At 37.1% G+C, this 13,790-nt stretch overlaps 1 protein-coding gene across 12 annotated transcripts in view; it reads right to left on the reverse strand.

The window, feature by feature from the left end:
- Positions 1-13,790, reverse strand: part of LOC105483175 (calcium dependent secretion activator) — a 491,506-nt gene that overhangs the window by 136,537 nt on the left and 341,179 nt on the right. For all 12 annotated transcript variants that reach the window (XM_011743930.3, XM_011743979.2, XM_071092026.1 and 9 more), the window contains exons 12-13: positions 4,406-4,542; positions 839-1,026 (exon numbers count right to left, since the gene is read on the reverse strand). In XM_011743930.3, coding sequence (XP_011742232.1) covers positions 839-1,026; positions 4,406-4,542 — 325 coding nt within the window. The remainder of the gene's footprint in view (positions 1-838; positions 1,027-4,405; positions 4,543-13,790) is intronic.

Below are 13,790 nucleotides of genomic sequence, written 5' to 3' on the forward strand. Positions count from 1 at the left end.
TCCAGGCTCTATGGCTAAATTAAAAGTGCTGTCATCATCTTTGCCTTCCAGCTTCACCTAGCTTGCTTCAGCTCTGGAAATGTACTTGGCTTCCTCCTTCTGCAGGACATTTGTACATGCTGTTCCTTTTGCCTGGAACCACTCAACTCCTACACATGCTTTAGTTCTCAGCTCCAGCATCACTTCCTCAGGGAGGTCCTCCTTGCCATCTTGCCATTCCATCTGAGTCATGTTTCTTTATTAAATTTTGTCATGGAATTTTATTCCCTTTCCTCAGAGTCAGAGCACCAATCTGAATGTAACTCTGCCCTTGTTTGATGTCTGGCTTTTACTCACCACACATACTAAATGTGTATCAGAGTGACTGACACTAAGGACATAATCATTAAGCAATTATGAAATAAATAACAAAAACAAAGGCAAATATTTATAGTTTTTGCCATGTTTCAGGCACTATACTGAGCCCTTTATATGTACTTGCTTTCTCTCAACAACCCCAGGGGTATACAATCATCCCATTTTACAGATGAGACAACCGTGGCACAAAGGGTTTAATTACCAACCAGGTTATTGCTAGTAAATGGAAGAACTATGATTTGAACCTAGATTGGTCTAACTTCCGAGCTTGCCCTAGAAAGCCCTGCTTGCAATTTATTTTAAGTTTCTTGAAAGGAGAAGAAAGTTAGTGCCCTTTGTGTGTGTGTGTGTGTGTGTGTGTACGTGTGCACATACTACTGAAGGAATGAGGACAGGCAGATCCTAAAAGCAAGACTAGCCATAAACCATTGCCAGTACCATTTCTTAAGGATCACCTCTAGACACACGAACACACACTTACCTGTTCCCATGGACATGGGATGCACAGAAGGCAAAGCTGTAGTGAAGAAGGGTGGGGTCGATCATGGCGCCATTTTCTGCCCGTTCAAGCAAGTCTCTGAGGTAGCAGAGATGTCGGTGACACCCTCGGACTCCATTTCGGGCGCAATACTCGTCTAGTACAAACACCTGGCCAGGACTGAACCAGCCCTATATAAAGAATAAAGGAGAGACTTTCTTTTAAATACAGGTTGTTTTCTGGAGAGCTGCTAGAGTTGGGAGTGGCTAGAGAAGGGGACTGAAAAATAGCCAGAGCTAACACTCCTTGATTGCCTATTATGTGCCAGCCACTATGCACAGCACATTGTGGTTTAGTCCTCATAATGGACCTATGAGGTACATTCTGTTATCCCTGTTGTAAAGATGGAAAGATCGAGTTCAGGAGGGCATAAAATTTCCTAGTGAGTGATGGAGCTGGATTAGCAGACAGCTTGGTTCCAGAAACAGAGTCTCACCTACTGCTCAAACACTGAACCATACACGTTAAAGGAGTATTGGGGTGGGGATGTGGCAAAGTCGTGGTTACTGGTAAGAGGAAATCATAACATTAATGTTCTACATTGATATAGAGCTTTACACTTAACAGAGAACTTTCAGTTGAGCCCTATAGCAACTCTGTAAGGTAGACAGAGAAGGTTTATTTTACAGACAAGAAAATGGAAACCCTGGTGGTTAAGAGACTCACAAAGATAATACAAAACAGAGGCAGGACTCAAATCCAGCTCTGTCTTATTCCAAGTCTTCTTGTTTTCTCTACTCTAGAGCATGAAGAAATTTTAGGGTTGGTCTACATACATGCCAGGACTTCATAAATCCTTTCAATTTGGAAGGAGTGTTTTTAAAATTTTTAAATGAAGGTAATAACACAACTCTCCAAAGAGAACAGCATGACTTAGTTTTCAAGTTGTGAATCAGATGTAATTCCACTAAACCGAGAGGAACTTCTTGTGTCTGGTTTACAGTTTTATTTTCTCTTCTGATAATTGTTTGTATTCTTATTATTTACTGCTTGCTATGGGACCAGTCCAAACTCTGCTACACAAGAGAATGGGAATTCAGATCTCCAATTTAGAGCAGGTTTGGCGGCATGATGGTATGCAAATTGCTAGCCCCATTATGCACTTAAGAAAACAGGTGCTCAGAAAGGCCAAGTGAGTTGCCACTCAAGGTCACCCTTGAGCAGAGCCTGAAATAAAATTGTGTTTTCTGGTTTCAGTGTCTGTTCAAAGAAAGAAATAAACCAATTTAGGTGGTACTTTGTAAGCTGGAAATTTGGGGCTATTTTAAATATAAACTTAATTTTACTTGGAGGGTCTTCTCTGAGTCATCCATTGAATACTGCTCCATCTTGGGAGAGAAAAGGCAAAAACAGAAAGTGACTAGGGAGCAGGTAGAGGCCACAGAAGTACAGCGAGAGAGGCCTTTGCAACACTCTAATCTTGTATTAGGGATCTGGGAATCTTCAATTGACAACATGCAGCTCAGTGATGCATCCAACGAAAGACGGCATCTTTCCTATTTCAAATTATAAGTTACTGCAGAGGGCGGAGAGTAGTCGAGGCAGTGGGCTGCCCCTATAGGCAACTTCTTTGCCACTCCATCTGCTACCCCAAATGCTAAATCTTAGAAACAACACTGCTGTGAAAGATTAAAATATATTTTCTACGACTCAGATGACACCAAGTCTTTTGTAGATGCCAAAATAGCTGCTTTGAAAAGAGTTGAAGAAATATCAATTAGGAACTCAGTCGAAGACACAGAAAAATTTATGTATCCCTGCTGGTCGGTCTCCAAAACTAACTGAAAAAAAGATTGTAATAATGAGAAAATGGAATATATAGAGGCAGGAGATAAGGTCCTTTTTAATTTCTGTTATTTTCTGGAATTTTGGAATAATGACTAATATATACAGGTATACAAACAGGGAAGGAAGCTATTTTATGCTATTCATAATTAATTTTAGATTCTGGACCATAATTTTAAGCCTATAAGTAACTAATGGAAAGCAAGTTTTAATATTTCATTTCTGGTTTAATTTTTTAAGAAAGCATTTATAAACTCTCCTTCACAGTGAATCTCAAAGAAAATTGTTTTAAAAAATGATAATGTGAAAAAGTCTTGAAAATAATATACCTCAAAAAAATTCCTTAAGGGAATAGTAATTACATATAAAAGGGAATGATTTAAGTTCAAAGGCATATTCTTACAAGTTTCATGAATGCCATTTATAATTATGTGAACAATCACGTAATTGTACAAAACACATTTGAGAAAAATTGCCTTGCAATGCAAGGTAAGCTTTTTACTTTTTTTTTTTTTTTTTTTAAAGTCAAAATGATGTGTTCCCTTCCAATTTGGCAAAGTTCAGATTCTTTTGATGAAGGAATTCTAAACCTGAGATAATCAATGAATCTTTCATGAGATACAGATTAATAAATTATTCCACATAATTCTGTTTCTGTTTTTAAGACTATTTTATCTACATTTTTTTATATCTTGGCTTTTGGTACAAAAAATAGAGAAATTTAAAAATTAGAAAAAAGAAAGAGATTGTCATTTTACGTATTAGTATCAGTAATATGTTAACCTTAGTTATTATGTAGTATAAATATTATATAGACATATATTTCTCAACTTCAGTGTTTAGAATCAGGGATGAGAATTTTCCTCTATATAAAGACATTTCATCATTTTCCCTCATCTTTCTCATCTATAAAGTGGGATTAATAGCATTTACTTTTAAGAAATGAAATAACAATTTATGGCTTGAGAAGGAAGTAAATTGGGTCTTTTTTTAGGCTTTTGAATTTGATAGTTTAAAGCCAAAAATGTATCTTCAGAAATCCAATAAAGATATAATAGCACTCCCTTGAATTTAAATCATTTAAATCATTTAAATCTAGCTTTAAAATAGGATTTCAGGAAATATTGATACTCCTGCTGGATAGATAGCTGAATTTCCAAATAACTAAAGCACCATAAAAAATTCCCTCAAAGGGTGAAAAAATGCTGTGAATATTGTGAAGAAAAAAAAAAAAAGCCATCCAAACAAACAAACCCAAATCAATTTAGCTTATGAAAAATAAAGTTTATTTACAAATCATTTTAACCTTTAAGAAAATACACAAAGAGAATACATTCATTTAATGAGATAGAATTACCAGATCTGGGATGGGGAGGGAAGGGCATCTTAAACTCTAAGCTACTGAGGCAATTTTTACAAGTTCTCCACAAGCAGGTGCCAAACTCGATTACCCTCTTGGGAATATTTCTCATGTAGCAGCTGAAAAGGGGGAAGCTAAGATAGGGAGGCTGGGGAATTGGATCTGTTTCTACTGATAACTTCCTCCCGCTCAGTCTTGTTTCTTTGGTAAGTAAAACTATCTCAACCCAGGAAATCGGGAACACATTTATAATTGTTAAAGGGATTCTGTAATGGAGAAAAGAGCTTCTGACATAAAGGTAGATAAATATTTAAATGAAAAAAAATGTTATGTTTAAATTGCTGTAGACCAAAGAATATACTTGCCAGGCAAGAATAGGAATCATTAAGTCTGTGATCCAAAGTAAGGCGTTGTACCATCTCAAAGAGGGAAGCGTGGTCAAAGTTACAGGGGTTGGAAGAGATAAATTCATCCATGCCATGTTTTTGAGCTCTATCTGCGTCTGTTCATTTATACATGTAGAGAGAGACACAATTTAGAGAAACACATCACATTTTCTTTGACATTTCAAATACACAGGAATTCACTAGACATTATGAACGTTAGCTGTTTCCCCGTTGCCTCCCACCAACATCCCCAAGATATTCTTTTTACCTCCCATTGTCAACTTGCATCACTTACTGGTGAGTTTATTGCATTTAGGCAAAAATATATTGGCATCAACATGTTTATCAAATGATCACATTTCCAGTGCATTTATGTTGTTCTTTAAAAACTAAGCACAAGACGGTAACTTCGCCTGCATTTCACCAAACACTGAAAGCAGATCGGATCTTTGCTTAAGATAGCCTATTTAGCTTTGTTGGTTTTCAATAGATTCTGCCATTCCAGTGGTTATGTCTACAGCAATTTCTCTGCAATTATTGGGATTATCTGAAAAAAGGGTTATGCTGATTTTCAGCAAAGTGACAATATTTATATCCTCTTCTTCCAAATCCGCGTTGCCAATTTGGTTTCATAAAAGGTTTGAGTCCCCACCCTCCAAAATTAAAAATAAAAAAAAAGATTTTCATTGAAACCTGGAGATTAAGTTAAATGGGAATTTAGTTTGTGATAATCAAGGACATTGCCTTATAGTGTGCTTACTCAGTTAGCAAAGCTTAGGAAAGAGACAAACAAATTTACTCAGCAAGGGCTATGATCTGCCATTTATTGTGAATTAATAGTCTCAATGTATTCACACTTTTCCTTACGGGGTGAAGGCTGTAGGCAAAACCTCCTAAGGGCTAACTAATTAATCTCAACACGTGTAACTAAAATACACTATACTCAACTGGCAAAATAACTCAGAGAATTCAACTCGTGTGTGACCAGGCAAATCCTAAAGAGGTAGAAATGAAGGTGCTCTCCATTAAAGAAATTGGCTCACTCCACCTCATCTTTACTGACTCTTCTGATATGCAGACTATGGAGAAAAAGAATCTTGTATGAAATCGAGCGAAAGATTTTATTCATCCTTTTGCAGGAAACATTCTACTGGAATACGGGGACCTGCCAGGAACTAGTGATGCTGTCAGGACACGGGAAAAACCGATTTCTGACTTGGGAGTAGTTTGGATAATATTTTCATATGTGGCCTCGGTCCCAAGCAGCTTATTTTTTTATTTCCTCTCCCATGCTTGGGGTATGGCTGTAAGCTTGGGTTATGGTTAGCAGTGTGACTTTCAGATGATGATTTCTCCTATTATTACTGGTATTGTATTAATAAATCACTCAAACCTAAATGCATGGTATTGTCAGATTTATACCTCCTTATTGTTTGAATTTTTTAAAAAAAAGTTGCCATTTTTCATAGAAGCAGCAAGTGGTCCGTGTTTGAACGAGCTGTGTCGTTTATGCCCAAGACTCACAGAAGCAACGGGTTCCAGAAGGCAAGTTGAAGAATGTGTATTTTAACAGCCAAATCGCTCCATTAGAATAATAAAACACAGCTTTTGGAAAGGATATCAAATGCGCAGGAATTATATTAGAGAATCTGAGAGAATCCTCCTTGCTGCATTAACTGCCTTAGATTTATCCTCAGGAAAGTGCTTTCAACTTGAGGTTGGCTGCTTCATCTAGGAGGCTTCTTTCAGTTCGGTTGTTTGGTCTCCAAACTACATTTCTTCTTTGACTTAGGGTGACCAGGAAGTTGTTGCTCCCGGGAAAGCTAGCTGCTTCTAGGGCATGTGTGTGACTCCTCTGGCCCAAGGCAAGTGTCTTAAACCTGCTCCAACTGTAGTCTCCCCTGGCATAATGACACTCCTGCAATCCAGGTGACATTTCCCTATCCCCTTTGATAGACTCTGCCCTCTCACCTCCAACCTGTCAGTCCCAAATCAATTTAACTCAGGAAAAACTAAGCGTGGGGTACGCACGAATTGCTCATGCTGTTTCATCCTCATAAAAAGCCTCATCCATGCCTCGCCTCCCAATTTTAACAGATAGATCAGGCATTTTGGCTAGCAGCAGCTTCTTGCTCTCCGATTTCTCAGAAAAGGCTGCAAGCTGACAAACCGGCCGGGGCCTTACTCTGCCAGTTTGGCTTGGCTATTTTATTGCCTTCAATTATGATGGTACAACTGGTCATTTAGCTTAGAGAGAAGGGGGCTCTTTTGTAGCTGTTAAAAAAATATGGCACATGTTTCAAGTCTCTTACTCTTTGTTTGTTTGTTGAAACTCTTGAAAACTTTGCTGATGACCTATTTCGCTTTGCTGGCCACTCAGGAAATGGATCTGAAAAGGCAACTTGGCTCCTCTATGGAGACCTGGATTCAGACCCACTCCCCACCCCCCAGTCCATCACAATGGCTCAATGAATGCGGCTTTGTGGTGCTAATTCTAGGCTAAGAGTAAGTCTAACTAACAATTTCGTTTTTTACTAACATTTTAAAGCAAGCTTACAGAAAAGCCTAAAATCAGTCTGCTTTCGTTTTCAAAAAAGTAACCATGTCAAAACAAAACTTCCTTTTCCCTTCTTCCTTTCTCTCCTCTTTCTCCCCATCCACTTGTAGCATGAGCCTAGGACTGGATTTAGGAGGTCTGGATTTTAATTTGAGCTCTGTTTTTAAATAACTGTAGGATGCTGGCTGAATTGTTTATCTCTCTGAGCATCAGTTTCCTTGTGTGTAAAAGGAGCTGAATTTTCAGTTCCCTTCCTGCTGTCATAGGCTGTAACTTAATGATCCTTAGATCCCTTGCGCACTATGTGTGGAATGGAGCTTAATGTAGTGGGAATTTCCAGCAAGTAAAGCGAGCAGCCTCTGGATTTTACTTTCCCCAAATTATCGTTTACTCAAAATTGGGCTCATTATTCTAATGGTTCCAACAACTCAAGAGCGCTTACAAGGGTGGCTGGCTCCCACAAAATCTTTGAGTTTCATTGAGTTTATTATATTTACTGAGCTTATTATGTTATTAAAAAAAGGAGGAGGAGTAAGCCAGGAGTGCTGTTTCAAGGTGCTAATGAAAATAATCTGATGTTTAAGCTCATCCAAGCATGGGTTTTCATATTTTTTGTTTTTGCCACATTCCCAGCCCTAGAACAGTACCTGGCACATAGTAGGCACTAAGTACAAATTTGTTAAAATCAGAATTTATCTTATCAGAATAAATACAGAAATTCACTCTATTAACAAATATTTTTCTTTCTTGATTTTATGGAATATTTATATACTACATTGATTGGAAACAGCTTATTTAGTGGGAGCTAGCAAAGCAAGTGGTTAAGTGGCTGGGCATAGGCAGGTCACAAAGATTAGATTTGAGACTAGCTCTGCCACCACTATGTATGTGATACAAGGCAGGTTGCTTAATGCCTCCGGGCCTCCTTGGCCTCATTTGTAAATTGAAGGTAAAATTCAAGTCTACCCTCAGAGGACTGTTGAGAGGATCTGAAGAGAAGCACCTGGAAAGTACCTAGGGCCCTGGCATATATTAAGGGCTCGATAAACATTAGCGAGGAGTAAACAAGCAGGATCTTTAGTGTTTGAAAAGCCAGTTTGTTTCAAGTTGTTAGTGAGCCAAGGATATCTCTGCATTTATAGCTAACGTTCTATTCCTTCTTTGCTTCTTAAACCTTATCATTTCTAGGAAGCTGGGAGTCCTTCCCTATCTCTCTGCTTTAATTCTTTTCTGCCCCTGTATAACCAATTCCTACATACTGTCTCTGTGTTTTCACTGGGTTATTTTCCAATTTCTCTGTGGTCAAGACACATACATAAAATTGAACCCCTTGGTAGATAACATGTTCCATGAGGGCAAGTTTCTAATCTGTTATTTCCCCTGCCAGCTCTTAGAGGAGCCAGGTCCTCAGGAGGGGTTATTAACTGACTTACTCTGACACCTTCATCCCAGGAAACTTCTCATTGACTTTATTAAGGAGTCACACACATGGGGATTCAGATGGTATCTTGCAAATCCAAAAGTAGGAACATGTGCTCTTAGGGGAAAAAAATCTTATAGAAGGAAACAGAATTCTAGGTGCAGGTGTCTTTGGATACCATTCAGATTGTCTGCCTGTGTCTCCATACATGTCTAGGACCATATGCATTACATATGTTGTCTATTTTAAAATAAAACACTGCAGTGGTCCAGCTGTTCCAAATTCTGTTTCAAAGAACTTGTGGGCGCTTCCCAAGCAACACCATACAGTCATTCTTGCACTGTCCCGGTCTGTTCTTCCACAGTGTCAAACATAAAAAAAAAATGCTCTTGCAACTCCATTTTTCCCTGTACAAACAGTTGGAATTGGTTGATTAAAGCAAAAGAAAACTCCAATGTTGACATTAGCAGAGGGAAAACAGCCCAGAGCAAGAAGTATGAAAGAGTCAATTCCTGAATTCAGGACATGCTGGGATCACTTCCTTTGCCAATATTTGGCATGTGTCAAGAGAATAAAAATGAATGTGAACATCAGGTTAAGCAAAAAGGAATTAGGAGGGTAAAGTGGCTGCTTAAAACCCCAGTGATGTTTGGATGATCTCTTGCTTCGGGAGATGCATCCTATGCTCTTTTTCGTTAGCTGTATTTTTCTAGAAATCAAAGATTGACATTTTAAGAACCAATTTCAATCATCTTTACCTTTGTCAGACCTAGCCTTAGGAAGTAGTTCCTACGTCCTGCTTGGTCTTCAAGGGCTCCAGATGTACTGATGTACTGAGAGTGAGCTATGTGATTTTATAGGCTCTGCAGCTAGGGCATAATTCAACACACCTTGCAAACATTGCTACCTGTTTCACTTCGGGGGTTTACTTGCATAAGGATTTTTTAGTCCTTTATGACATGGGCATAGGAGACTGACTGCAAACTAAGCTTGGTTGGATAACGCTGATATTGGTACCTACATTAAGAAACTTCAAGAACTGTCAATGGTATCCATGACACAGATGCAGGTGATGAACATACAGACTTATGGAGAGCAGGTGCACTTTCAAGCAGAAACTAGTCTAAACCTTGCCCCAAGTTTGCTTGGAAACAATTTTGACTTGACATTTAAGGAATGTTGGGAAAACACTGGTTCCTAAAGTGATACTATTATGTGGGTTTTATAGTCTCATCTCATTTAATCTACTTTATTAAAATTCAAGTGATATGGTCCCTAATTGACTACTCTGTCATTTATGTTGTTCTTTGATCTTGATATTTGGGTTCATTTCATGTTTGATAGACTTTTCCTTTTTTCCTCCCTTACAAATGAAAAACCATATACTATTTTTCATGATCTGTTATCTCAATATCAAGCATACTTGATGTGATCTTGCTTCTAACATATATATTCTTAGATAGGCTTGCAATAATGTCTAGCAAATAACTGTAATTTTCCAGGAAGAATAATATAGTTTTCAAATTTTCATTTTATTGAAATTTTCCTATTATTCCAACAGCTTAGGGATTGAAGGTAGAAGGTCAAATCTACCTTTTTATTTTGTAATATTACATTTTGGAAATTTTTCAGGGCTAGTGAAAAATTCACTGTTGAAAATAATTATGATTATATTATTAACAAATTGTCTGAAAGAGGCTCTTCTCTCTCATGAATCCCTTTTGTAATAAGCTAGAGGTAGCTCTTTTAACATTGAAATTTAGAGCACAGTTATGGCTGTTGCTACTCCTGATGGATGCTAGAGGCAAGAGAATAGCTAATGCAACTCTAAAGTCATCTGTGAACCCAAACTGCAAATTAAAAGGTGACTTTGTATCTCTCTTATATGGAAAATGTGTGCTTGTCATATCTGCTTGACAGTACAAGAGGGAATGTATGGTTTGGACAATAACGAACAATGACAATAGTCAGCCTCATCAGAAGACATGAAATAAAGAAATGACAATGATTGATGGCAGCTGGTTGTTTATGGATTTTTCTAGAAGAGCTTTTCTTGGAATACTCAAGTAACCAGGGGATGTTGTGCCCTGCCTGAGCTCTGCACAGCAAGCAAAAGACTGGTCCTCACGTGCCTGCTGCCCAGAGGCACAAATGGACCACTTAATTGAGAAACAACTTAATTGCTTCGTGGTCCCTTCAGCTAAACTGGGGTAATATGAATGGCCAAGAGAGGATGGTTTCTTTGGAAGCTCTCAAGGCTCACATTGCATCATGCAGAAATCTTGAATTTAAAACTACTATGGCAATACCCCCAAAAGGATAAGTGTGTGATGTTTATTTCAATGTTAATTTCTATAATTGTCAGACAATTGCTTTGAGTAAAAATCATAACAGAGATTTTGTCAGTGATCTCAAGCAAAATAAATAAATGATTTTAGTTTTTCCCTGCTGTAGTTATATTAACTTACAGAGTACTCGATGTTTTTACATTCACTCTAACAGGAGCAAAAATAAATTGTCTATACCTGATTAATAATCTTACTAGAAATCACTGTATGGCATGAAAATACTCAATTAATTAACTAGTGAATAATATGTTAAATATGTCTGAAGTAGTTAACAGTGAGGTAAACCTTCATTTAATATGGTCTGTTTAGATCAAATCATGGTGTTTGGAAAATTTTAGACCTGATTGTGGGAATCTATTCTTTTAAAAAGTGATTTACTCTTACAATGAAAAGGGACATGATTTACAGTATGGTTTTGGGTCATCCAAATTACATTAATATTGAATTAATTATTTGATATTGCATTACTGCAACATAGCAACTGCAAGTTGACAATATAAGAAGATATAGCAAATTTTATGAGATAAAACTATAGAAAGGAATTAAAGCAAACAACTGTTTAAAAATCCACTAGGATAGCAATGCATTGTTGTGCAAAATACATGTATATTTGTTTAGAACAGAATCCATTCAGTCATCTATTCATCCATCCTTTCTTTCATTCTTTAAAAAAACTATAGCAAAATCCTAAATTCCCGCTAAGTTTACATTCTATGAGAAACCTTTTAAAATGCCTCATCAGACATTCAAGGAAAGTAAAGTTAAATTAAGTATCTGCTTGAAGTGGTGAAAAAAGTCTGTCTGCTAGCCAGGGGTACATTTATGCAAAATAAAAGAAAAAAGAAAGGGAGGAAAAAGCAAATTAAAGAAGGAAACAAAAAGAATTTGAAGAAAAGGCTATTATTAAATGGTCAGGAGAAATGATATGACCTAGTTCTTCTAAATTGGCATTCAGAATACTCAAATACATAGTTGCCTGCTCTCTTGACCAATTTTTCTAACTCCCTCTCATGCCAAGTCTTTCCTCAACACATTTTTGGTTGATAGCTTTTTCCTACGTAAATTAAGGAAGTGTGTGTTCTTTTTTATTAATAACTCAAATAGTGAAGAGAAAGATTTTTCTAAAGTTTTTAAGTTTCCTTTTTCTCTTACATGGGCATTTTTAGAAAAATTAATACAAATACAAATGATGTCAGAAAAGTTATTGTTGTCATTGTTCTTGGGGGAGTAGCAGAATGACATTTGAGACCAGAGGTTCAAACCCTCCTTGGCATTGTAAGACTGTGAATCCAAAGCATTTGTAAATGAGCGACATGGATTCAGTCATGTCCTTAATTTCCTGTTTTTGTGTGTGGTAGTTCCATGTATCGTAGCTCTCCTTTCCAAATTAATCCTCTATTGGATCTTACATTAGAGCACACCCTTAAGCCAGATAGAATGAATTCTTTAGTGTTCAAATAATGCATTTGCTTTCTTAATTGTATTTTGCAATTTCTTCCAGTCTTGCTCAGTTAACATCTCTGGGTTTCCTACCCCACTTATTTTTTAAAGTATCCATGGTTACCACACCATTGGTACTCTGACCATTCGAATCTTTGGAATGGGAAAGGAAAAACAACAACAACAACAACAGCACATTATCAGAGTGCAAAATGATCTGTTTTCAGGCATTAAGCAGTCAGGTAGCTGTGAATTCCATGAAACAAAGGTATTATTTGCCATTTTGTTGTGATGTTAATTAATATTCTTGGAATGAACAAAAAATTAGATGTTAATGGTTGGCTTTACTCAGAGGATCATTTGATGCCAATATGAAAGCCAAGGAGAGGAGGCAATTATGCACACATCACATGCATCCTAGTTTCAGTATGGAAGCTTACATTTCAAACCTAAGGTCAGGAAAATAACATGAAAAGTTGTACTACAAAGTCTAGACATGAGGAAGATTTAAGGGGGAGGGAAGCACATTGCAGGTGTCAGATAATCTAGTCTGATTATCTGAGCTGTGCTAGCTATAGGGGAGCACTTACCCTTCAGTCCAGCTAGAAGTTAGCAGGGTAAGAAGGAACAAACCAGAATAACATAAAGACTAGCAACAAGGCTCAGGAAAGCAGACAGGAGTTCTAACCTAGCAGCCTAAGTTCTTGGGTTCGAGCAAAGATTGAACAAGAAAACTTAAACAAAACAAAACAAAAACAAAATCAACCTCCCCCAAACCAACAGTAACCCAAATCCCCCTAACTGTTGAAGACGTTCAGGTGGTAGCAAAAAATAGAACAATTCTCAAAAATACCCAACTTTGGGGTTCTATGATGGGATTAACAGTTATTAGTTGAGAAACAGACATTAAAATGACTCATTGCAAGTGATATATTAAATAACCATTGACCAAATGTCAAAGCTTAAAATACCCTCTTCCCCCCAACCCACCCTAATCCAAATGAGAACTGAGGTACTAATTTTTACTGTTCCACTAACACATAATGGACAGGGGATAAGGTATCTCAACGAGAGGCCACGCGGCATAGTAAATCGTGGAACACTCAACTACAGATTTGGACATCGTTTCCAACGTAAGAAGCATTGGCCTTAAAAATTGGAGAATTGCAAGTATTTGTTTAAAAGCATTGTATAGCTAGGTACTGACTTAATTTTGTTAAATTTTAACAAAAAAGAAAAAAATAAATCAACAATGACACACACAAAAAAACTACAAAAGAACAAAAAAGTGTTAAAGGTTGGTGAAACCCTCCCAAAAATCTCTGTAGAGTCACACACAAACTAATGAATAGCAGGATCTATTTTTTCAGTTTTTACAATTCCACATAAATACCCCACTCCACTCTTCTCGACGTGTCTTTTCATTTTAAAATTGAGCTTTTGAAATTGCAAAAAATAAAAACTGTTAAACTTAATTTAGAAAGACCCAAATAAACTCACAATTACTCCCAAGTTTTCCAAACTATAAAAATGGTCCATTCTTAAGTTTCCCTTAAACAGACAGCGACATGACAAGACTGGAGTGTTTATTTTTCTCTA

The sequence above is a fragment of the Macaca nemestrina genome, chromosome 2 (assembly GCF_043159975.1).
Source record: "Macaca nemestrina isolate mMacNem1 chromosome 2, mMacNem.hap1, whole genome shotgun sequence".
Lineage (NCBI taxonomy): Eukaryota > Metazoa > Chordata > Mammalia > Primates > Cercopithecidae > Macaca > Macaca nemestrina.